The sequence below is a fragment of the Schistocerca cancellata genome, chromosome 5 (genome assembly GCF_023864275.1).
Source record: "Schistocerca cancellata isolate TAMUIC-IGC-003103 chromosome 5, iqSchCanc2.1, whole genome shotgun sequence".
Taxonomy (NCBI): Eukaryota; Metazoa; Arthropoda; class Insecta; order Orthoptera; family Acrididae; genus Schistocerca; species Schistocerca cancellata.
In genome coordinates, this window is record NC_064630.1 from 222,053,926 (window position 1) to 222,078,576 (window position 24,651).

Here is a 24,651-nt window from a genome sequence, read left to right on the forward strand (position 1 = left end):
GATTCGTATTAAAACTGATACTAGTATGTGTCTCCGAAGTGAAAGTTTTGCTCTTGCTTTTACATTGCATGTGATGTCATTACCTTAAAGAGAGTATAAAATGCAATTTTTGTGGAAAACGTAATTGGCCTATTTATGCACTGATTGTTTAAAATGTTGCAAAACTTGTAACCTGTATGAGAGTGACAGGTTCCTCGGCGAATTTCACATATAAAATCTTCTCGAGTTGTCACTCGAGCGGCAGCGTTGTTGCGTAGCAACGTTTAAAAATATTTAGTAAACTGCAGCTTTAGACGCCAATAGCGATGACTACCCCACTATTGCATTCTACCCTAGCAGAAGGCTAAATGAGCAAAAGCTTTGCTCGTTCATGCCACTTGCATCTCTCATCATCTCTAGTGAACACGTTGTGTACAGGAAAATAATTAAATAGAAATCAGCCAAGAAGTGAACATTCGTTTTCTTGAAAGACTCTCAAGCGATAACGTTCGCATGCTTGCTAACGTGTTTCCTTCTTCTGGTCCTAAACATTCAGTATTATTAGTATACGTATTGGTATACCTGCTACCACCAGTCTTCGATGATTATGCCGTGAAGACCACGACAAATCAAGTCACTGTACTTACCATACATAGACATCAATAGTACAAGGACGTGCTGAAAAGTAATGTCTCCGAATTTTTTGTGTGACAATTATTAAAGCTTTTTCTATAAAGAAACGTTGAGAAATAACTGCTTCAATGTAAAATCCTTTCAGTCTTAAGCACTACCGGTTTTTGCGGCCCACTGACAGCTGATTTTCAGGTGCAGATCGGTACATAAGTGGAAACAAAGGATCATTTAGAATCATCAATAGTCCTAAGATGAAACCGCAATGAAAAATATACTGCCTGGAATTAAGTCATGATATACATAACATAGTACGGGAAGACGCAGCGTTCATAGTCAGTCCCACGCAATAAAAGAAATGAAATGATCGCCTGTCATTGACGGCTGACAGGCCCGATACGGGAAACTTCGGCCATGGGGTTGTAAATCTTATTTCAGGCAACGCCACACTGGGCGACTTGGGCGTCGGTGATGATGAAATTGTAAAACCTATTTGTGACCTATTTTGTATATAGATCGATATTTCTATCTCATTTTGCAGTATTGCTTATGTGTAATGTTTTACCTGTCATGAAAATGCTTTGACTATATATACATGGTTCAGTTATGTGAGTCGTCCGGAGTGGCCGAGCGGTTCTAGGCGCTACAGTCTGGAACCGCGCGACCGCTACGGTCGCGGGTTCGAATCCTGCCTCGGGCATGGATGTGTGTGATGTCCTTAGGTTGGTTAAGTTTAAGTAGTTCTAAGTTCTAGGGGACTCATGACCTCAGAAGTTAAGTCCCAGAGCCATTTGAACCATTCAGTTATGTGAATGTTTGAACAATGTTGTTTAAATTATGCTTGTGAATTCAGATGACTACTGAAATGATTGTTATGTAATGTACTGTATATGATTTGGTCCATAGTTAGGGAACATGGGGTTGAATGTAAATGACGTCGGGGAGCCCCACACCTAAGGAAGTAGCCTTGCGGAGTGGAAAAGGTGTGGTTGGCGCGCAAGTGGCAACTCGTCCTTTGAACAAGTAAGGAGTCTGCGCTGCGCAGTGCTGTGGTTAACACCTTGCTAGCAGTAGCGCATCATTGTGACTCATATTTCTCGTGTTTTAAGGCCAGAAGAGCTGAAGGGCAGTATTTATGGGTCTCGGATGCTGCATTTGGTGATGGCATTATCATGGCATGGTTTTTGGCACTATAAATATAATTCCGACGCCAAGAAGACATGAAACAGGGCGAGAGCAACAGTACTGCTATAACTGTATCGCCGTCAGGTTAATAACCACTGTAAATCACGCCACCAGTACCACCAATCTTCCACTAAACTGTTTATATTTGGCACTCTGTAAATGGACCAGGTATTTGTGAAATTTGGTTGATTTTGATAATAATCGTGGTGTTACTAAAAACTCTTTCTTACACACGTGATTATCCCAAATCACAAACCTAGGAATATTATCCTAGTGAAATTAATTCCAAGTCTCCTAATTTATTATAAGAAAGTGGTTGAACTTGAATTTAATGTTTTGTTGTCAGTTGAACAGCCAATTATAGTTCTGATTAGATCAAAAGACTGCTTATGAAAGCTAAAACAGTTGTTATTTAAAGAGTTATAGTTTGTCGTGCTTTACTTAACCTATAATTAATTATAAGAATACTTATCATTTCTCATAATACTGGTGTAGCTTAGTTAATGAGCATGGTTCTTCTAACTATGAAAATTTAAGGGCCTTCATGTACTAGGCTAGTTAGTTGAGCAAGCAATGCAAAGGCTCCTTTAGAGCCAGTGTAATTAGATTGTCATTCTGTTTAGTTGTTTCAAACGGAATTTAAAAAAGAACTATTTACTTGTTATCTATTTTAATGCAAGTTGGTTAATGCACAGGCATAGAGACCCTGTACCAAGCAATGAAGTAACAGAGTATGATCATTAGCACAATCCCTGATTTAAATTCAGAATCATTGCAAGCTTTTCCCTGTTCAGTATTACTACTAGTTTCATGTGTCGTTAACTGGTTTTATAAACTGTTGCACCTATTTCATTTAAGGTACATGTTGTTGAGAGGCATATGTTGCTGTTTACTATCTCATTGGCCATTTGTTTATCTGACTTTCCAGTTAGTAGCACATTTATCTGCAAGGTTAGGTTACTGTGCTCTTGTGTGAACAGATATAAGGAAAGAGTTCAGTGTGTGTGTGTCAAGGAAGGCTAGGTTAGCCTTAGCACTGCCTTCTGGTTTATCATTTTGCTTGATACAAGACAGCCTAATTATGATGGCGACCGTTTTTAATACGTAATGTTACGATTGCTTTTGTGCTGGGAGAACGTCTGTTCCTGACCCACCTGTTTGCTTTTAGCTATACTCTGCTGGAGTGTTTCGGAAACGAATCCAAGTTTGACTGTTCTGTTTCCATTAGGTTATTTCACTGTCATAACTTCCAAAAATTCCATGCAGAAGTATAACATTAGCATCGATTATCGTTTAAAGTGGTCGGTGGTACCGTTACAAAATGATGATAAGAGCAACACAACACCCAGTCCACGAGCGGAGAAAAATCTACAGCCTTACCAGGACTGGAACCCGGGCTCGCTGTACAGTATACACACACGATACCACTCAGCTAATTAGGCGAAGGCCACGGAACTCATTACCGGCAAAAAAGGAGTGTGTCGTAAAACTCCTTGTAATAAATGCCTGTTTTATCTGGAAAGCTTGAAGAGTTTTTACATGAAAACTTCGGAAGCATTATTTCCCAGCACTGTTTCTTCTAGTGTAATCTAATAGAGAAACATATGACTTAGCATCTACGATACTCAAAAAACTTCGATGGCAAATGTGAAAAGTTGGGGCTAATAAAAGCAGGCACCTTGCTAAAGCTTTAAGAAGTTCACGAAATATAATTGTTGATATCATACGAGATCTCTACAGACCGCCTCGATTTTTTGGAGCTAACCATGACCTCTGTGATTAAAACTAGAGCTAAATCCAAAGCTCTTATTGAACCGGCCACTTGGTATCATGATGTCAATTAAACAGTTTCAAGCTGTAGTACAACATTCGTTGAAAAATTATAATTATTCAACTTCTCCCTTAGTAGTTAAAATAATTAATTAGTGCTACACGTGCAATAACTCATCACACCGACGCCTTTTTGTTGCTGAAAAGTTGTCGACAAACAGAATCCTCCACCCTCCGAATCTAGTTTCATTTCAACTTTAAACCTGCAAAGAAATGTTTACAATATGGTTACATACATGTACACTTCAATCGAAACGTCGATTGTATAGCAGAAATACGACGCGACTTAACAACCAAGAAGATTTTAACTTCAGCGTCAACGGCCACGAAAGCCTGCAGACTTAGAGATGTGAAAATTATTAGACTCAAAACGAAAATATGGATATTTCCTAGTTTCTCTCACAACTATTCAGCCATGTGATATTTGCATTTTCACTCGCCTACATCCACATGCGAACATTTACATTTGCTATTGGAAGTACTATGTTATTAAAAATGTTGGCAGCACTCCCTAAGCAGTCAATTGTTATTGTCGAGGCAAAGACTGCATGGTTGCAACTGTTTTGGAGACAGTTCAATTCAGCTGGGACGTTCTTACGGTTAGGTTTTTGTATGAACTATCCTTAAAGTATAACTAATACGTATTTCCATTTTCACTGTTAGCCATAAAATATAAATATTTTTATTGTATGTATAATTCTTTTGTTTGTTGGATATTTGTTGGTTATGGGTCGAAAACGTGATATTTCACCAATAAAGGTTGCGACTGTACAACTGTTACTCGAAGAGAAATAGTATTCACGGCGAGAAATAGCAAATACGTTACAGATTTCACAAAAATCTGTAAGCCGCATTAGCCAGGTAGAGAAAGATGGCGTTAATTTCAGACCAGCCCGTCGGGGAAAATGTGAACGCCAGAGCAAACTTTCCCCTAGAACTCAACGTAAATTTGTCCAGATGGCGAAAGACAACAGAAGAGCTACATGACAAGATTTGAAGAACGTTTTGGAGAACTATGGAGTCGATGTTTGCACTTCCACTGTCCGCAGAAAGCTTATTAGTGCAAGGGCTCCAGCTAGTCGTACATGCAAAAAAGCAAAACTTACCCCTTGCAATGAGTGCAATGAGGCTTAAATGGGCTCATGAAGTTAGAAGTAAGTTTGGGGAGGACTGGGGCAAGGTAAATAAAGTTTATTTAAAGTAGTTGATATGCGAAAATGTCTTTTGAAAAATGAATAATTGTTTTCAAGAAAATATTCCCCAAAGAAATGGAGAAATTTTCTGATGTACAGTACGGTTCATATGAGCATATAATATCTGAAATAATAGACTTTTTATGATTAAAAAGTTTTATTCCTTTCACGTTTGCTTTTATGACGAGTCAATATTCTCCATATTTTAAGAAAGTAGCCAGTATGTCTGAAGAACGGTTGACGAAGAGTTTCCTGAGCTTTGTACAGCGCGATCTGTAAAACATCCCACATCTGTTATGGTGTGGTGTGTCATGTCAGCAAATGGTACTGGTCGACTTTAAATTTAGGAATGCACTATGAATCCGAATCAGTATATGAAAGTTTCGGAAAAGAGGCTTTTATCTCAGGAAGGAAAGGTTTCCTGACGGTGACTGTGTTCATGTACGATGGTGCACCGAGTCATAATGCTAAATCAGTTTCGCAGTTCTGAGCTGAAAATACTGTAGAAACGTTGGCGTAACCTGGGAATAGTCCAGAATGAGCCCTATTGAGAATCTGTGGACAACTGTTAAGCAGAAGTTGGGGAAGATCAACATTACATTGAAGTTACATGATGAAATTCATACAAATACGGCACTTGATGAAGATGACAAAGATTTGTACTCAAGACTCATAGAAACAATCCCAAGACGTGGTGAATTGCTCAATAAGAACAAAGGCATGCACACGAAGTACTAATGCGGAAATAATAGATTTCTGCCATCAGTCGTCCTTTGGAATTTTTTTTGGCAGATCTAGATTTCAGCTAGCAACCAGCCATTCTCAACACTAAGAATACAACAGGTACATAGTTAGCTGATGTCATAAAAAAGTTGCAATTAATGGCTTAACTCATATGGTTTGTGTATTACATACTGCTATCCTTTTTTGGTCAATGCATGTAGTACCTGTTGGTCTGGCTTTGTACACAGTACGTGGAATACTAATGTTTGCGGAAGCCGGCTGTGTGAAGAACACATTTGTTGGTTATATGGCGCCATCTATGTGAACTACACATAAACCTCAATGGAAGTAAGCCACTTCAAATTTAATTACATGAAATGGAATATAAGTAAAGTTCTTACATTGTCGTCCAACTTACTTCATCTTTATCGTCAAGTAATAAAATTTCCATGTTCACTGCTTGTAAGTCCGTTATTATCATTATTAAAACATTTAAATTACATCAGGTGGGTAAAACTTTTTTAATTTTTTTAAAAAACATTTTTTAAATTTATAAAAGCTCTGGAGGACACGTGCTGTGTACATCTATTGGTTGATATGGCTTAGATATATTTATTTTTATATTATATCTCCGTTTATTAAAACATAATAAGTATATTGTGCATCATATTTACTAAATAGTTCACAGATGGTTCAAACATCAGTCACATGCATGATTATTGCAATTTGGCTATTCCGCTATAGATATTTGCCTCTGACTGATGTTTGGCGCCATCTATGAACTATTTAGTAAATATGATGAACAATATACTTATTAGATTTTAATAAAGGGTGATATAATATAAAAATAAATATATCTAAGACATTTCAACCAATAGATGTATACAGCACGTGTCCTCCGGTGTTTTTACAAATTTAAAAACTGTTTTTTAAAAAAAATAAAAATGCTTTACCCACCTGATGTAATTTAAATGTTTTAATAATGATAATAACGGACTTACAAGCAGTGAACATGGAAATTTTATTGTTTGAAGATAAAAATGAAATGAGCCGGACGACAATGTAAGAGTTTTACTTATGTTCCATTTCATGTAAATAAAATTTGAAGTGGTTTACTTCCATTGAGGTGTATATGTAGTTCACATAGATGGCGCCATATAACCAACCTATGTGTTCTTCACACAGCCGGCTTCCGCAAACATTAGTATTCCATGAACTGTGTACAAGGCCAGACCAACAGGCATTACATGTATTGACCAAAAAAGGATAGTGGTATGTAATATACAAACCATATGAGTTAAGCCATTAATCATCTAACTATGTACCTGTTGTATTATTAGCATTGAGAATGGCTAGTTGCTAGTTGAAATCTAGATCTGCCAATAAAAATTCCAAAGGATGACTGACAGCTGAAATCTATTATTTACAAATCAAAATAACGGTCGCTGCGTGCAACAGCCTCTGAATGGAGGGTAAACTGATGAAGTACTAATGTATTTTAATTTGGCGAATAAATGCTTCTAAACTGTAAAATGTTTTCATTTAAAAAAAATAATCTTGAGTCTAATAACTTTCACACTTCTGTATATAAAACCCTTAATTATTCTGACATGGCACGAAGCACTTCGCTTTGCAGCGAAAATCTTCGCTCGGCCAGTGAAAATGTGATTACTCGTTACAAACCACCTGGAAGCCGTATGTGTACCGCAGTTTTGAGGGGAACGCCAGACGTGAGTAGTAGCAAACTGGACGAACCACTGCTGGTCAGTGACCTGGGCACGGCACGGTAGTGGAGCAGAGACAAACTGGCGGGTAACCACCGCGACCGGTCGGCGGCGCAGCGACGCACTTCCTCCTGCTCTGACTCAATAAAGGAGATCGCGGCTGCGGCGCGCTCGCTCACTTCCTGAGATGTCCGCCGTGTCGTACCTCCTGCTGGCTGTCGGTGCCGCCGTAGTCGTCCCGGCGGCGGCCTACGTGCCCTCCGACCACGACGTCCTAGGTCTCGAGTCAGAAATGCAACCACAGCCGCAGCCGCAGCTCCTGGTCTACTTCCCCAAGACGACGGAAATCGGCTGCTTCGAAGGCGAACAACCGCCCTCCGGAAGCAGAGGCGTCTTCTTCCAGCTGGACAGGTTGCTGGGCCTGGACTACACGTGCAAGTTCATCACGTACAACATGCGCGACTACCGCGGCACCACGGACGCGTACCGCTTCCGCCGGCTGGTGTCCATGTACCCGGAGATCGTGAGGCCGAACCGCAAGCTGCAGTGCGACCCCAGCTCCGGCGACCTGGAGGAGCCGCAGGGTGCCGAGTTCGTGATCCTGCGCGACGGCGTGAGGAGGAGGTGCCGCATGGTGGCCGAAGCCGACTCGCGCGCAGACGCGGGCAAGCTGCAGCTGCTCGAGGGCTACAAGCGCCTGCCGGGCGGCGCGCTGCTGCTGCGCGCCTGGTACGACCTGCCGCCGCTGTCCAGGAGCGGCGGGCTCGGCCGCAGGCGTTACGGCAGGTCCCCACAGCTGTCCAGGGCTCAGGAGGCGGCCAGGAGGCAAGACAGGTCAGACTGATTTTCTTTTGACGTGAGAACGTCAGTCCGTCAGTCGGTCGAAATTTCTTCCCATACTGCTACTCCAGTAGGCCTAGAGTCTTTTCCGGTCCCACCATCTCATCCTTGGTTCTTCCACATTTCTCTTTCCCGATGGCTTATGGTGTATTGCCTGTTTAGGAGTCTTTGTGGCTATATACGAACTACGGGGTTTTTCCATTTTTATTTGTATTGGATTGCCTTCTGGCTATTGGTTCCGTAACTTTTCGCTAACTATTTCGTTTCTATTTCTGTTAACAATAGCGTAGTTTTTCACAGAGTTTAGAAATCTCATTCCTGATGCATCTGGTTGCCTTAAATCTTTCGTTCTCAGAGTACAACTTTCCGCCCCATATAATAAAGTAGAAACTACCGTGACTTCATAAAATTTCTGTTTTGTCTCTTTCCTTGATTTACCCTTTGGTGTTCTTGTTGTTCTGTCACACATATGCTGGTTAGTATTAATTGATTTTCTGTATATTCGTATCTTTTTCGTATGATATGATGCATCCTAAACACTCGAGATGTTTTACCTGCCCTATCGGTTTATTATCGAGGACTAGTTTTGTTGCCGCGCGGGATTAGCCGAGCGGTCTCGGGCGCTGCAGTCATCGACTGTGCGGCTGCTCCCGGCGGAGGTTCAAGTCCTCCCTCGGGCATGGGTGTGTGTGTTTGTCCTTAGGATAATTTAGGTTAAGTAGTGTGTAAGCTTAGGGACTGATGACCTTAGCAGTTAAGTCCCATAAGATTTCACACACATTTGAACATTTTTGAACTACTTTTGTTCGTACCATGTGAATATCTGAAAGCGCTGTGGTTTTAGTTTTATTTATGGATATATTCGGACTGTAGCTTGTTGAGATTCCAGACAAGGTTCAGTCCCCCTAGGGGACTTCCTTCTTGTGAGCATGTGGGTGGTAACCACAAAGATCATTCTGACATATCTTCCACTTACCTGTGTCAGATCTCTGTTTACTATCTGCCTCCCTTGACAACTCTCTTTTTTCTCCTACCCCAACGTTATTAGATATCGAAGCCCGACGGTATCTTTCATTTTCATATCCTATCGCTAACTGCGAAGAAACCAACGGTAGTTAGGGGGCAGAGGAATCCTCTGGAACGACTTAACTGGCGGAAGAGCTATCTTCAAAGCAACTGCAAAACGCTGGTGTGGCACCAGTTGCCTGAGACTGCAGTCTTGTGAGCGAGTTGCGTTTGTGAGTGTGTGTGTGTGTGTGTGTGTGTGTGTGTGTGTGTGTGTGTGTGTGTATGTCTGTAGTCCTTTTTTGACGAAGGCCTTATTGGCCGAAAACTATTTATGACAATCTTTGTTGTGCCTATCTGCGACTCAGCATCTCCGCTATATGGTGAGTAGCAACTTTCCTTTTCATAATATTGATACTTAAGTTGCATATTCATACGAAACACTTTCTATTATTTTATCCCATGGATTTCGAGAGGAATTTACGGCATGGAGCCGAAATGCGAATACAGAAATCTCTCGGCTGATAGTGTGGAAGGCAGACCCATAGGAACACTGTACACGTCAATAAAGTCATCGACTTCCATCTTTAGGCACCTAAAAAAGTACTGTCTTATACAGACTAGGCTTTTAAAAAATTAGGTTAAGACTTACTGTCCCAGAATTACATTAAAAATGAAAATAACTCCCACTACCCAACTGATACCGACGTTTTCAGGCGGTTTATCTAAGTTTTAAGGCAAATTCTGTAAAGGGAAGTCCCTATCCTGATGCCAAGTATTCCCAGTTCGAACTAGCTCTGCTCCATTGTCAGCGTGCTGAAAAGTCACTGTGTCTAAAACGGGTCATTACTCGAGCGGACCGCCTTCCTTGATGAATGAGAAGCACTCTGCGGCATTGCCCTCCTACTTAGCGTGCATTTACTGCGATCTCTCGTCCAGCGCATATTCCTAAGAGACTGGAAAAAGTGCAGGTGACTCCTGTATGTAAGAAGGGTAAACTATCTCTCTATATCCGGATCCCGCTCCAAGTACTGCCGGGTCTGGGTCCTGACGAGTCCTCTCCATGTGGCTCTGTCCTCCCATCACTTTTCATCCTCCACTTGCTGCCAGGTCACTCCTCTCCTTTCCACAGATATTCTCACTCCCATTTTCCACCGTGTTCTTGGGCACGCTCTAGGTCTTTTCCCATCCATCTTTAGTTCTTCCATAATTGTGGGGAGTGTCTGTCCATGCATCCTCTTAACATGCACATACCATCTTAATCTCTTTTTTTTTCAATTTCTTCTCTCATACTTTCTTGTTTAAGGTCCCTTCTAATCTTTACATTCCTTACTCTGTCCATTCTTGTTTTTCCCTTAACTGCTCTGAGAAATTTCATTTCCCCTGCTTGCAGTCTGCTCCAGTCCCTTTCTGTCATTGTCCATGTTTCTCCACCGTGGGTCACAATAGGGAAGTAATAATTTTTGTACATCAGGAGTTTTGCTCTTTCTGAAACTTCCTTATTCCAAATCAGGTGTTTTATTGTTTGGTAGAAATTGCCTCCCTTCTGTAGCCTCCCATTAATTTCGTTAGTTATTCTTCCATCCCTAGATATTTCACTCCCTAAATAAGTGAAACTTTCTACCACTTTGAGGGGGTCTCCATTCCAGGTAAAATTTCAGTTGATCCCTTGCTGTCTTCCAAATACCATTCCTTCACTCTTATGTTCGTTTATTTTTAATCCATGCCTTTTCTTTATTTCCCTCCGCGCATCAAGTTGTAACTGTACATCTACCTCTTTATCAACCCATATTACCATATCATCTACAAAAATGATCTTTTTGTCTTTTTATTTTACTATATCTTTAACTGCCCTATTCATTCCCTTCATCAAAACATTAAAAAATGTAGCAGATAGAATTCTTCATTGCCTAAGTCCTTGTCTTATTTCGAAGTATTCAGAGTTCCCCGTTGGTGTTCTAGTTCTACAACTGTGTTCTCTGTACATTGTCTTTATTAATTAATGTATCCATCATCTACATCTATCTTCTTCATTTCAAGGGTAAACTAATGGACCCGAAAAATTACAGACCAAGAACATTAACATAGATTTCAACACTTTTCTCACTTCGAATATAATAAATTTCCTTGAGACGGGAAAATTTGTGTCTAAGAATCAGCATGGCTGTAGAAAGCATCTAGTGCGAAACTCAGCTCTTTTCTAATTTGATTTCCTACGAACTACGGATGAAGGGCAATAGACAAATTCATATTCCCAGATTTCCGAAGAGCATTTGACACTGTGTCCCACTGCAGACTGTTAACAAAGGTACGAGAATACGAAATAGTTTTCGAGATATGTGAGTGGTTTGCAGATATCTTGAGTGACAGAACCCAGCACGTTGTTCTCGATGGTGAGTGTTCATGGGAGACAAGGCTATCGTCAGGAGTGCCCCAGGGAAGCGTGACAGGATGGCATTTATTTTATATACACATAAATGGTCTGGCGGACAGGGTGAGCAGCACTCTACGGCTGTTTGCTGATGATGTACAGCAAGGTGCCGACGGTTCAGTGATTGTGGAAGATGCAAGGTGACTAAGGGGAAATTACTAGTTGGTTTGATGAATAGCAGCCCGCTTTAAATGTGGAAACGTGTGCGTCAGTGCAGATAAGTAGGAAAACCAAACTCGTAATACACTGATACAGTATTAGCAGTGTGTCGCTTTACACCAGGGCCGGCCAAACGCTGCACAGTGTGCAGACGTGCGGAAGTGCTGCACATGTGCGCACGTGTGCGACAGCGAGCGACACCGAGTGACAGCGACATCTGTTATTAGACATGTGTCCTAAAAGAACGGCGGCCGCTCAACTTCCCTGTTTATGTGGTACAAGCTAGAGCGCAACATACCCAGTCTCGTTTACCCTTGGTAACCGTAACCTGAACAGAGAAGTACTGAGAAATGGCAGGTACTGTGAAAAAGCAAGGACGGGAACTGCAATTTTTTTTTGTAGCCGTTGGTGAAAACTCACAGTGTTTGCTGTGACGCCGAACAATAGGCGGCCAGCGTAAGTTTTCAATTGAAAGACACTACAATACTTATCACAAAGACGAGTGTAGTGTACTCAACAGTGAAGAACGGCAAGCAAAATTAAATGTCCTTAAGAAAATGGATGAGACACATCAACTGTATTATTATTTTTCATGACCAGTGATAAAGGTGTTTGGATTCATTCCTTTCATAAGTAAAAATTATTGTTTACTAACTGTGTATTAGTGCCTCATTCTGCTCCATGTTACATTATTATCAGGAAAGTTGGTCATTAAACCAATTCCTTCAATGTATACATACATTTAGGGTTTTTTTTTTAATGTGTGAAGGGCTACGCTCAGCTGAAGTCCATAAAACATAACATTCATCTAATTGTCGGTTATTATGCAGATTTAAGACGGAACTGGTGAAAAATATAGCAATAATGGTATTGAAATAACAGGTGATCATCGAGAGGTGTGCGGTTATTCTGTTAAGAGGTCAGTGAGACCTAAATTATGTGGGTGTAACTGAGGGCACCGAGAATTAGTTATAGGAAACCTTGCATTAGTTTAATGTTATTTGAAATCATGAATAAGGTTCGTTGGAAGTCGCTAAGTGCTCTCTTTCTTAAATACTAGATCAAAAACATTACGCGTATTTACGTGCCGTCAGTCAAGCTGCCTTAATAAAAACCCACGGTAGTTAACTGTATTACTTGTCTTACTGGATTAAACTTAACATAAAAGTAGACGTCTCAATGAGTAGACTGTGACAGTATTTTAAATGTTTAATACGCGAAATATCTTCCCATGGTTGGCTTGCAAGCTGTGGAAAGAGCACTAGAATGTGCCGGTACAGAGTATCCCAGCAAGTAGATAAAGCGACATCTGTGCGTAGAAACATGCACTACATGAGCGAATGGTCTTCGGTTTATTGGGAGAAGTCTGGAAAAGTGTGGTTCATCTGTAAAAGAGACCGCATGTGCGACCTATTCTTGAGTACCGCTCGGTTGATTGGGTTCCCCACCGGGTCAGATTAAAGGAAGACATTCAAGTCATTTAGAGGCGGGCTGCTATGTCTGTTACCGGTAGGTCTGAATAAACATGGAAGAGCTACGGAGATGCTTCGGGAACTCAGTGGGAATTCCTTGAGGACAGGCGATGTTCTTTACGAGGAACACTACTGAGTTAATTTAGAGGACTGGCATTTGAAATTGACTTCCGAACGATTGTACTGCCGTCAACGTACAGTATATTTCGCGTAAGGACCACGAAGATAACATAAAAGAAGTCAGACATATAGGCTGTCGTTTCCGCATATCTCTATTTGCAAATGGAACAGGAAAGCAAAAGACTTGTAGTGGTACACTGTACCCTCCACCATGCACCGTACGGTGGCTTGCGCAATATGTATGCAGATGTAGATGTACTGGAAAAACTTCTCACTGATTTTATTTGACACACAACGAATTTCTTTCAGGAGCCACTCTCTTCAGTTCTGGCTACCACTTTGCTTATATTTTAATCTCTATGCGAGGATCATTTAATAAATAGTACACATAGTTTAGTATTTATACATCTGTACAGATACTCCATGGGCCAGTTTACGCTGTACAGCGGAGGGTACAAGTATCACTAATAACCATTTTCTTTTCAATTTCATTAGCGTACTCAGCGAGTCTAAAATGTCTGTCCACATGTTTCCGCATGTACACTAATCTCTTTTACCTAATTCACACAAACACAGCGCCTGATGTACGATGTTGACGCCGAAACTGGTGCACAATATTCTTCGGACTCGCGTTAGCCAAATTCACGCAATAGGATTTTGCTAGAACTATTTCGTATTCCTACTAAGTATTCTGATTTAAGTTCCCCAAGCATTTCCGTTACACTGTCACTATTCAGACCAATTGTGATCCCGGCATGGCATCTCTGAAATCATTATCTGCTGTTATGGCGACTTGATCACATCTCCCAACACTGTAACAAAACTCTGCTGTCTTGTATGTGATTGACCTCACAGATGCATTTTATTTTCCCAGAACCATCCAAAAGTCCTGTATTCATCTTCGTGAGAAATAGTTTTATGTGACAGTCTCATTCCGTATCGCTGATTAGAATGGCCTCCAAATTTTTCTACCATGGGTTATACCCGACACGTTACCCACTAATCTTGTAGTGGGGTGCTGGTATACGGTACCTCCTTATTTTGGGCATTATCTTACATTTATCCACATTTAAGAAGACCTACCATTCATTATCTTAGGTGGAACTTATGTACATATCTTTCTGCATCTGTTCACAATGGTCCAATGCTGATGTTTTCCAGTACAGGACCACATCGCCGCTGACGCTGCCTGATAAATATTTTACATGTGTTGAAAACATTAGTACAGAGGTGGACAAGAATTCGGACCGTTAGGCATGCCCGAACACGAGTGCCGTGGCGCTCAACCTCGCTACCCAATTCTCCCACCTCCACAGCAAGCTGTCTGTGGGTGAGCGCCGGCCGGAGTGGCCGTGCGGTTCTAGGCGCAGCAGCCTGGAACCGAGCGACCGCTACGGTCGCAGGTTCGAATCCTGCCTCGGGCATGGATGTGTGTGATGTCTTTAGGTTAGTTAGGTTTAATTAGTTATAAGCTCTAGGGGATTCGTGACCTCAGAAGTTAAGTCGCATAGTGCTCAGAGCCATTTGAACCATTTGTGGGTGAGGAGGGGGTGGCGGAGGAACCTGCGAATGCACCACATTTAAATGGCAGTGCAGTCGCACTGCTCACGGGCTTGGTTTTATATTGAAACGTCCCATTAGTAAAATTATGATTTACTGTGCTGGTAAACTTCTATGTTATTTGATACAAACACAGCTGAGTAAAACTGAACGTACTCAGACATTTCCCTCTTTACTTATTCTGATCATCACAAAACTGACACACAATATTTTTCTCTTTTATTATAAAATTTCCTTTTTCTGGCGGACACACGTCCTTGTCGTCGGCTTATAGCAACCTCTCAAAACTCTGGCATCTCTCTCTCTACACATCCTCCACTGCTGGCGGCTCACCTCCAACTGCGCAACGCTACGCCCTCTTCACATCTAACTGCCCAACACTACAATAGCAAATATTCCAACAATGCCAACCAGCCACAGTCTGCACACAACACAGTCAGTGATTTTCATACAGAGCGCTACGTGGCGCTACCAACGTAAAAACCTAAACAGCCTACTTACAATATTTCACATTCCTCAACAACATGTGCCACAAACAAAACAAACTACCAACCGTATTTCATTATTTTTGGCGCAATGAATACGTAATATAATTTTTATTTGGTAGGGACCGTCAGCACGTGGACAGGCGCTGAAAATTACACAGTTTTCGCACTCAGACGTCCATGTAATAGTGACTTATTTAGTTTCGTAATCGAAAAAAGGTTTTTCACACTCATATGTTGGTCGAAATATAATAGTACCTTTGAAACCTCATTATGGAGACGTCGAAACTCTACCTGAGGAAAACGACGTAAACGTCCTGCACCGTTTTAACATAAAAGGATTTGTCTTTAAAACGAAAATTATATTACAGATAAATCAATTACCTCAGCACATGCACAGGAGCGCTTTCAGCTGAAAAGGCAAACAGTCTCAAACGCAGATCCAAAACAGATGTAAGATTGCCGTTGTCTTCAAAATTTTCGGAAAACTGTCCAAGTAATTCTTTCAAGGCCACAATTAATTCTTCTAATCTCACGTTTTCTTTAACACCAGTGACCTTAGGGAAGTGGTATGAATTAGTCAGAATTTGTCCCTTGTATCCTCATCAAATCAGAAATAAGTTGTTTCTCACCTTGCAGTGTCTTATTGTGGACAGTGTGCAGCCAAGTCCACATACAACGAGAGGTCTGCAGCCCATTCTGGACGTTGTACTTTCCCATTCCTTTGTTCTTCATAAATTCTTAATCGAAAAATCATTCCAGTTACTCTCCTTACTTAACAAACGTACATACAGTTATATATAGAGTGTCCATACCTTCCTTCACTTCCATCTAAAACTGTGAAATCATGCATGCGACTTCAAAAATTTTACTATTCGTAGTGACTATTTCTTCACGTACTCAAAGACTGTAAATTTAGCGCAAAGTGCTTCTTCTAGTACAGAGCAATGAATCCCGACTGTTGATTGTTGTAATTTTTCCTCTTTCACTGTCGACTAAACCTGATATTGTAATGTCGCTCCATAGAAAATTTGCGCTACCCGTCGATTATGCAGTTTCATAATAGGTACTAAGAATTCTCATCCCTCTCTCTGTCATTCCCATTCAGTTTTCAAGTCTTGTGTCAATAGATCGTTAGATTACTTGTTTTTGTGTAAACAGGACCTATGAACGTCCTTCATATCACGAACAAGTAGTGAAAGTTTGGTTGGTTGGTTGATCTGCGGAGGGGACCAAACGGCGAGGTTATCGGTCCCATCGGATTACGGAAGGAAGTCGGTCGTGCCCTTTCAAAGGAACCAGACCGAGATTTGACTAAAGCAGGTTTGGGAAATCACGGAAAACCTAAATCAGGATGGAGAGCTGCGGGTTGTAGTGAAGGGTAAACAGTACTGGTACCACACCCAGCATCGAAATCGCACGGAACTGTTATGGGTGACAGAGAAAAACACATCAGACACTCCTCCACACAAACCCGACTTGAAAGACGTCAGGAGGTTGCGCAAAGGGCGGTCATGAAACCATCCCTTCTCTTGGGGCGTTGATTCACGCACATTCCGTGGTATAAAACGGCAGTTCGTTGTGTGATGAGCAACGTGATGATGTTCTTGACAACGTTCGACACTGTTGACAGCCCTCGGACGATTCATCCTTCCGCTAAGGACATCGTGGGGCTGCAAACGCTTGAAAGCGATCTGACTCCTTTGGAGTGTAGCACGCTCTGATATACACGGTGCAGACACTACGGACTATACAAAACTATTCGACAAAATTTGAATGTGATCTTAAGCAGCAATGAGTGTATCTGCTTTTTCAATCATCAATATCTCCTTTACCCTGTGACATGATCATGGGAGGGGGGTTAGGTTGCAGCACTGAAGAATGCGTAAATAAAACTGGAAAGAGCTCCTCTAAGAACCCCCCCCCCCCCTCCACCGAGTTCAGCAACAACCTCGGGGCCACTCGTACACCACTGTTAGACACTTAATAAAGGTTTCAAGAATGAAATTTTCACTCTGCTGCGGAGTGTGCGCTGATATGAAACTTCCCAGGAGATTAAAAATGTGTGCCGGACGCCGACCGGAGTGGCCGAGAGGTTCTAGGCGCTACAGTCTGGAACCACGCGACTGCTACGGTCGCAGGTTCGAATCCTGCCTCGGGCATGGATGTGTGTGATGTCCTTAGGTTAGTTAGGTTTAAGTAGTTCAAAGTTCTAGGGGACTGATGACCACAGCAGTTAAGCCCATAGTGCTCAGAGCCATGTGAACCATTTTTGTGTGCCGGACCTTTCGCGGGCAAGTGCTCTACTTATGAAATGTACCTGTAGAAAGAATTCGACACCTATTCAGCTGATTGCCGCTCCGCTGCTGCTCTAGCCCCCATTTGCGGGTATGCGGAATCTATTGCATGTCGAAGAGTTTGTCTGTACTGCGCGGATCGAGTGCGATAATGACTTAGTGGTCAAGGTCAACAGGCTCCAACTGAAGTGCGGACAAGAGCGCTAAAAAAGAAAAGTAGAAATCGCTTGTCGGTTACTGACAGAATCAGTGAGTTTTTATTTATTAAATTCTTAACTCTTACTTCTATACGTTCTCGATGTACTATACTTAAATGCTATTAAAGAAAGTCATATCGCCGACGAATTGAAATTTCACGATCCCTAATAAAAACAAACACAGTGTAATCTTCTGATAATTTACACATGCGACACACATAGGATTATCAATATAATTTCCTGAAATATCTGTTCTTGTCGCCTTACTGTCACCAAGGATACTAATACCAACTTGAATTTCAATACTGATATCTTTCCACACTGGATTTTAAGCCTAGTTCTGATTTTTTTTTTGTCTTTGATTTGCCTCACCGCTTCTACCAAGACTAGGATAAAGAGTAGACGAGAAATACTTCATCTGTGTCATACACCTCTTTAACTCGAGAACATCTCCCTTGGTATTTCATTGTAATTGTTCTCTCTTGTTTCCTTTACATATTGAATGTTACCCTCTTCTCCTACTGCTTATATCTGCATAGAACTGTTGATTCATGTTTTATAATAGACTCTTGATATTTTACTAACATGTGTTTTATTCTCAATACATATTTCGGCCATAGTTTCCATCTTATTTGTAGGTGACAGTTACTAAGATTGATCCAGCATTTCTACATTCAAATCGCTCCTACGCCATGATAAAAATGATGGCAATAACTGAAGAAAACTTCGCAATCCCAGATCGCTGAAAATCATTTTACTGAATGACCTGTTTTGACAGAGCTATATTGTCGTCATCGGATCTATGACAGCGTAACTCTGTAGAAAGCTGTCATCCAATAATTTGCTGTATTTGTGAAGTTTTCTTCAATTATCGCACAGTGCAGGTCGCCCCAGAGTGACCATGTCAGGAATGTAAAACTGATTCTGTTGCCCACTTGAAATTTCAGAATCAATGACCACATGCATTCGTAATCAGTACCGCACCAGCACTGACTTCACTGCGGAAGAAAATGGTCGGCAGGCTATTTCGGAAGCTAGGACTCATTTTCTGACATAAATCAGCTTTATGCGGATAGAACAGCGAGGATCTTTTAAACTGGAATGTATTCGTAAGGAGTGGCTTACTGTCCATTGGAAGTATTTTTTTCGTCCGAATTGTTAATTATACCGAGAATGTTCAATTAGCGGATTCACTAAGCCACTGGCATCGATAGATATCAGTTTACCATTCTTTGCGATGAAATGTACTTTTATTGCGGTAAACGTCTGTTCATAGATGTCGATATTGTTTTCTTACATAAAAGAGAAAGCAATTACCATCAACGCAAAGACTGGTTTGAACAGCACACAGCTGTACTATTCACGGTCGTACTGAAGGTGGCATGCCGTTGCCTTCTTAGAGCATTTGAACTAACCTACCGAGTCAGTTACAAGAGGACCTACAGTTAATGTGAACCCTGAACTACGGTACAACTTCACATTTTTCACATTAACGAACAATTGTGAGGATCTGCCGAAAGTAATGACTTGCTGAAAACGGTAAAATACAAGCATATCTTTAATATTTAGCGAACCTGTGTAATTTCTTTGTGACCTTAGTTTACTTGTGTTCAACCCATCGATTATGTAAGAAACAAATTTCATTAAATACAAGTACTGTTGAACACTAAAGCAACAGCGTAACTACAGAGTAATAGTAATAACAATGAACTAAATCATTTTCTCAAAAACCACCAATTATTCCTCTTTTCCTTGCGTTGTTGTCGCTTCTACAGAGACATCTGCACATTGTCGCACCTCACAGGTCCTGCTGGTTTTATAATTTTACTAGTGGTCCCGGCGGAGGTTCGAGTCCCCCCCCCCCCCCCTCTCTCGGGCATGGGTGTGTGTGTTTGTACTTAGGATACTTTAGGTTAAGTAGTGTGTAGGCTTAGGAACTGATGAACCTAGCAGTTAAGTCCCATAAGATTAAAAAAAATTGCTAGTGGCTGCTGATGTCTTTCCTGTCATGACGAGTTACGTAACCTCATATTGATGAGAGACTCGTACACCACGCAGTTTGACGAATCGTGAAATCTGTGCTATGAGTATTTCTGTAGGCTAGTGAGTATTTTTGAAGGATGTAGAAGAGACACTAGTCTAGTGTTTTCTAGACTTGTGAGGAAATTCATCAAGATATTCACTCTGTCTAGTTTATGGGATCAATAACCTGTCGCGAATAGTCAGTCTCCCTGTCTGACACATTTCATTCCTTTATAATTTATTTCCTTGAATCATACGACTGTGTCATCTTTAACTGGAAAATTAATTGGCATTTTATTTGGTATTGTTAATGTTATTGCACGAGAGAATACTAAGCATACGGTAGACAGGAAGTTACGTTGCAACGTTTCGTCTGGTCAACAAGGCATATGCATTTTTTAATCTGTTTCGTGGGATAATAAGGCATTGTGGCAAAATAAATGTTTTTACTGCCGAAACTTGAAGTACATTCAGTAATGGAACTGGAATATTATTTAAAAACTTTTGTGTTCGCAACATGTTACGTTACAGAATATTTTCTTCTTAGTGAAGGTGCTCGGTAGCGGAAAATTGGCTCCTCACAAACTGAATGAAGAAATATGTTTCTTCCGGAACGTGTTTTCTACTTCAAGTGAACATACAGCTAGTACTGATTCGGTTAATAATTTCCTGATTCCTTTCTGTGAATAATGTGTTAGTGGTAGGGAGATGGTGCATCAGTGTAACCTGCAGTCCTGCTCCTTGCAGCGCTGCGGCGGCTGCAGCCAGGATTCATACAGAGACTCAGAGGAGGAAGCTCAACGGCGGACGCGGCTAGAGGGACCAGCTCCGCAAGATGCGCGGGGACCAGCCAGGATTTCTCATCAACAGGTAAATTACTGTGTTCTATTGAGAGGCGCTTGCACTGCAAAAGTTAGTGATAACGTACATAGAGGAATTATTGTGCCAGCTTCCCGAAAAATGGAGGCACTCGGGAGTGCTGAAAAGTAATACCTCCGAATTTTTACGTGGAAGCTCTTAATGGATTTTAAGGAAAAGAATTGTTACTGGCATTCTACATCACTATTTTTCACGTCTACGGTTTACAGCCTTCTGCCACTAGATGGGAAGCCGGCCGCTGTGGCCGAACGGTTCTAGGCGCTTCACTCCGGAACCGCGCTGCTGCTGCGGTCGCAGGTTCGAATCCTGCCTCGGGCATGGATGTGTGTGATGTCCTTAGGTTAGTTAGGTTTAAGTAGTTCTAAGTCTAGGGGACTGATGACCTCACATGTTAAGTCACATAGTGCTCAGAGCCATTTGAACTACTAGAGGGGTCCGAATTCTAGCGTATAACGTAGCGGTGCGTGAGCAACTGCCTCCCGTAATCGAGCTTCGATTTTGAAGAATTCGTCCACACACGCAGCATACTCTTCTTCGGCGCACAAGCCTTGAGACACCTGCCTACAGTCTCGACTTGGCCCCATCCAATTTTCATCTGTTAGAGACCTTCCGTGACGTGAGGTGGCTCTGTCAACAAACATTCTACAGTGGCGGTATCAATAAGCTTGTCTCTCGTTAGAAGAAATGTGATCTTCGCCAAGGCGACAATGTTGAGAAATAAGAGAGCAAGGGAGTAAGATATGAAGAATAAACATGTAGAATGTTAATAACGCGTGTCTTATTTAAAAAAAAGCTTTAAGAGGTTTTACATAAGAAATTCGGAGGCATTTATTTTCTGCACGCTCTCGTAGTTTATCAGCTAATATAAATTTAGTATTATGAAGCTTTTCCTGAAATACTTTTCTATAGTATAACACAGTGTGAACGATAAACAGTACAGAGAACAGCAGAATAGAAGCTTTCGAAATGCGCTGTAACAGATCAAAGCAGATATTACATTGATATGTAGAAAAAGTAATGCAGAGGTAAGGGAACTAATTGGAGAAAAATAAAATTTATGGCACAACTTTAAAAGAAGAGGTTGCCTGATAGGGTTGATCCTGAGACATCAAAAAATCGTCGATCTGGTGACGGACGGAGGTATGTGTGTGAGAAAATAGCAGACCACGGTAAAAAATTTCAAATGGATGTAGGGTGCAGGGCTCATGAAAAGATAAATGAGCTCGTACAGGATATACTAGCTTGGAGTGCCGCTTGAAACCTGTCTTGAGAATGAAGTTCATAACACAGCACACTTGTTCTAAGATAGGGCTGTCTGTTTACACCATATCCCAGCGAAACGGGACTGAGACAGGAGGTTACCGTCTATGGAATATGTGGAGAGGGCTACAAGCCTGAGCGTTTGTTTTTCAACCAAGGCAGTAGTGGTGGTAAGTTCCTATGGGACCTAACTGCTGAGGTCATCGGTCCCTAGACTTACACACTACTTAATCTTACTGAAACTAACTTACGCTAAGGACAAAACACACAACCATGCCCGAGGGAGGACTCGAAACTCCGACAGGGGGAGTCGAGCGATCCGTGGCAATGCGCCCTAGACCACACAGCTACCACGCAGACCTTCAACCAAGGAAATTCTGCCTAAAATCTTGATGGGCTCAGGGAAATTCGAGCTAATTTTAATTTATCTCGGTGACAATGCGTCCAAGACAGCAGTAGGAAAGCCTAGTGTGGATATGTTACTGTATATAGGAAAATGCAGCCCAGTGCACTTTCGTGGCGTTTTGTCGACTTTTGAAATTACAGATACTGTGTACAGCATGTGGTACTTATCGTAGTGAACTCTCGCATGACATCTTCCTGTGGTACACTAGAGGAGGTCAGTCTCTCCAGGCAGAATCTACACGGACACCTTGTACTGCCGCATGCAGCATGCAACGTTCCATTGTACGACGAGCCAGAGATGACTCAGCACTACCAGTAGGCTAGAACGTTTAATTATTTTTTAAAAATCAGCAGTACAGAGCTAGAGAAAATGGGACAAGCTCACTGTTGTAATACTTTTAGAAAAATATTTCGCCAGTGTCGACTGGAACAATCTAAAGCTCCGAATGTTTGAGGGATATAACGTAAGGTGCGAAAGATTATCTACAACTTGTACATCAACAAGATGGCAGTCGTAAGAGTCAAAGGACACGGAAGGACGTCAGTAGTAGAGAACGGACTGAGACAGGGTTCCAATCTAGCACTTGCTCTGTATTGGACAAGGCTTGACTGTATGTTGTCTGTGAAAGATTTAAGGTTTCACAGGGATCTGAGAAGAGCTCCTCTAATATGTTCGCAAAAGCGTATTCCTAAACTCTTTGTTGACCTTAGCAAGCATGGACCTTCTCTGGTCCCTCTCTATCCATGTTTCTGCGGAACGATTTAGGGTGAACATGTCTCTCGCACCAATTCCGCAACAGAATAACAAATTTTGGCACGCCTATGTCTCTTTTAGCTGCGAGGGATGCCCAACTGTGACCAGAGAATCGTGCCATAGGAAATGCACTTCCTGTTAAAATGTAAAACTGTGCTACTGAATACTTGTCTCTCACTCATTGGAATGACACCTCATTGTCCGTAGTTACTGTGCTACAGTTCGTAATATATTTGTAACATTATCATTGTGTCCCATGAGGAATTTTCAGTATTCAGGGACCTGACAGGAACAATCACTCGGAGCAAGGAAGTCTAGTAAACATGGTTCTAAAATACGTACCTTAAGAGCTATGTGTTTCGCAGAAGCGAATATGAGCAAGAGCTCTTAATACTTAAGGCATACTATCTCTGCCAAGATATGAAAAGCAAAGAGCTTGCCTCAGAAAAGATTTCTTTTACATTATCGAAGACGGAGAAGTGGTCATAGCTCCAAAGACAAGCATTATACAACCCATGTTTACAGGACATTTTTGCTTGAATGATCGTTCCTGTTATGTGCTAAAATATTGATCATTCCTAATGGGATACTCTGTATAAACATAATAATCCTATAAACAGTTCAAAGCTTTATTTTTCTTCCTTACAGGCAACATCGGAGAAAATCCTCAATTCGCACAATATGTCTGGACATTTTCCCAGTTTGGTGTCATACTGAAGTCCATAAAGAGAGGAATTCAGTCTATGATCTGAAGAGCAATTTGTTTTATGCCGTCATGTGAAGAGTCTAACAAAACAGAAAACCAAAGTTTTGTATTTGTGTGGTAACAATAAAAAATTTAAACTACAAAACTGAAACAAAAATACCTTTATTTTGCCAGACCGCAATCTTATTCTGTATACATCAGTTATTAGTATTCAATTGAATTCTCATATAAATTACTTTGAAAGTTGGACGCAGACATCGCACTGCACCAAATACTATTAAGGAGGAATTGGTTTCAAGTTCCATTCCACTTAGCAGCAGTTCCTGTTCTTTCCTTGAACATCTTGTTAGAACTTTTACCTCCCTTCAAGAAGAATCTGTGCTGTTGCTATGTCTCTAAAGATACTGTTGACAGAAAGCTAATAAATTTCATGAGGAGAAATAAGATCGTTATGTGCTGATATTGATTAACACGAGAAGAAATTACGAAGCCACATATGTTCTGGACGAGAAAATCTCGTGACGATGGCAAAGGAATTTATTTTTTACAGGGCATCAATAAAACTATCCATTTAAGTTTTCGAACAAGTAGTTTGTGAAATGTAAGATTGTAAGTAGGGTGTTTAGTTTTTTTTTATTGGTAACGCCACGTAGCGCTCTGTATGAAAATCACTGGCAGTTCTGTGTGCAGTCTGTGTCTGGTTTCCATTGTTGGAATTTACTATTGTAGCGTTGGGCAGTTGGATGTGAACAGCGCGTAGCGTTGCACAGTTGGAGGTGAGCCGCCAGCAGTGGT

The 24,651-nt window shown here is 41.3% G+C and overlaps 1 protein-coding gene across 1 annotated transcript; it reads left to right on the forward strand.

Moving 5' to 3' along the window:
- The first annotated feature begins 7,418 nt into the window (after nucleotides 1-7,418).
- LOC126187630 (uncharacterized) lies at nucleotides 7,419-24,001 on the forward strand. Its single transcript, XM_049928828.1, has 3 exons — nucleotides 7,419-8,098; nucleotides 20,600-20,722; nucleotides 23,799-24,001. The coding sequence occupies exons 1-2, from the start codon at nucleotides 7,452-7,454 to the stop codon at nucleotides 20,667-20,669; spliced, it is 717 nt and encodes a 238-aa protein (XP_049784785.1). The 5' UTR covers nucleotides 7,419-7,451; the 3' UTR covers nucleotides 20,670-20,722; nucleotides 23,799-24,001.
- The last annotated feature ends 650 nt before the right edge of the window (nucleotides 24,002-24,651 follow it).

What these genes read in the sequence shown, in the direction of transcription:
- LOC126187630 (XM_049928828.1), top strand. Translation starts at nt 7,452, where the DNA reads ATGTCCGCCGTGTCGTACCTCCTGCTGGCTGTCGGTGCCGCCGTAGTC. An exon ending in GCGGCCAGGAGGCAAGACAG is followed by an intron (nt 8,099 to 20,599) that starts GTCAGACTGATT and finishes TGCTCCTTGCAG; the next exon opens with CGCTGCGGCGGCTGCAGCCA.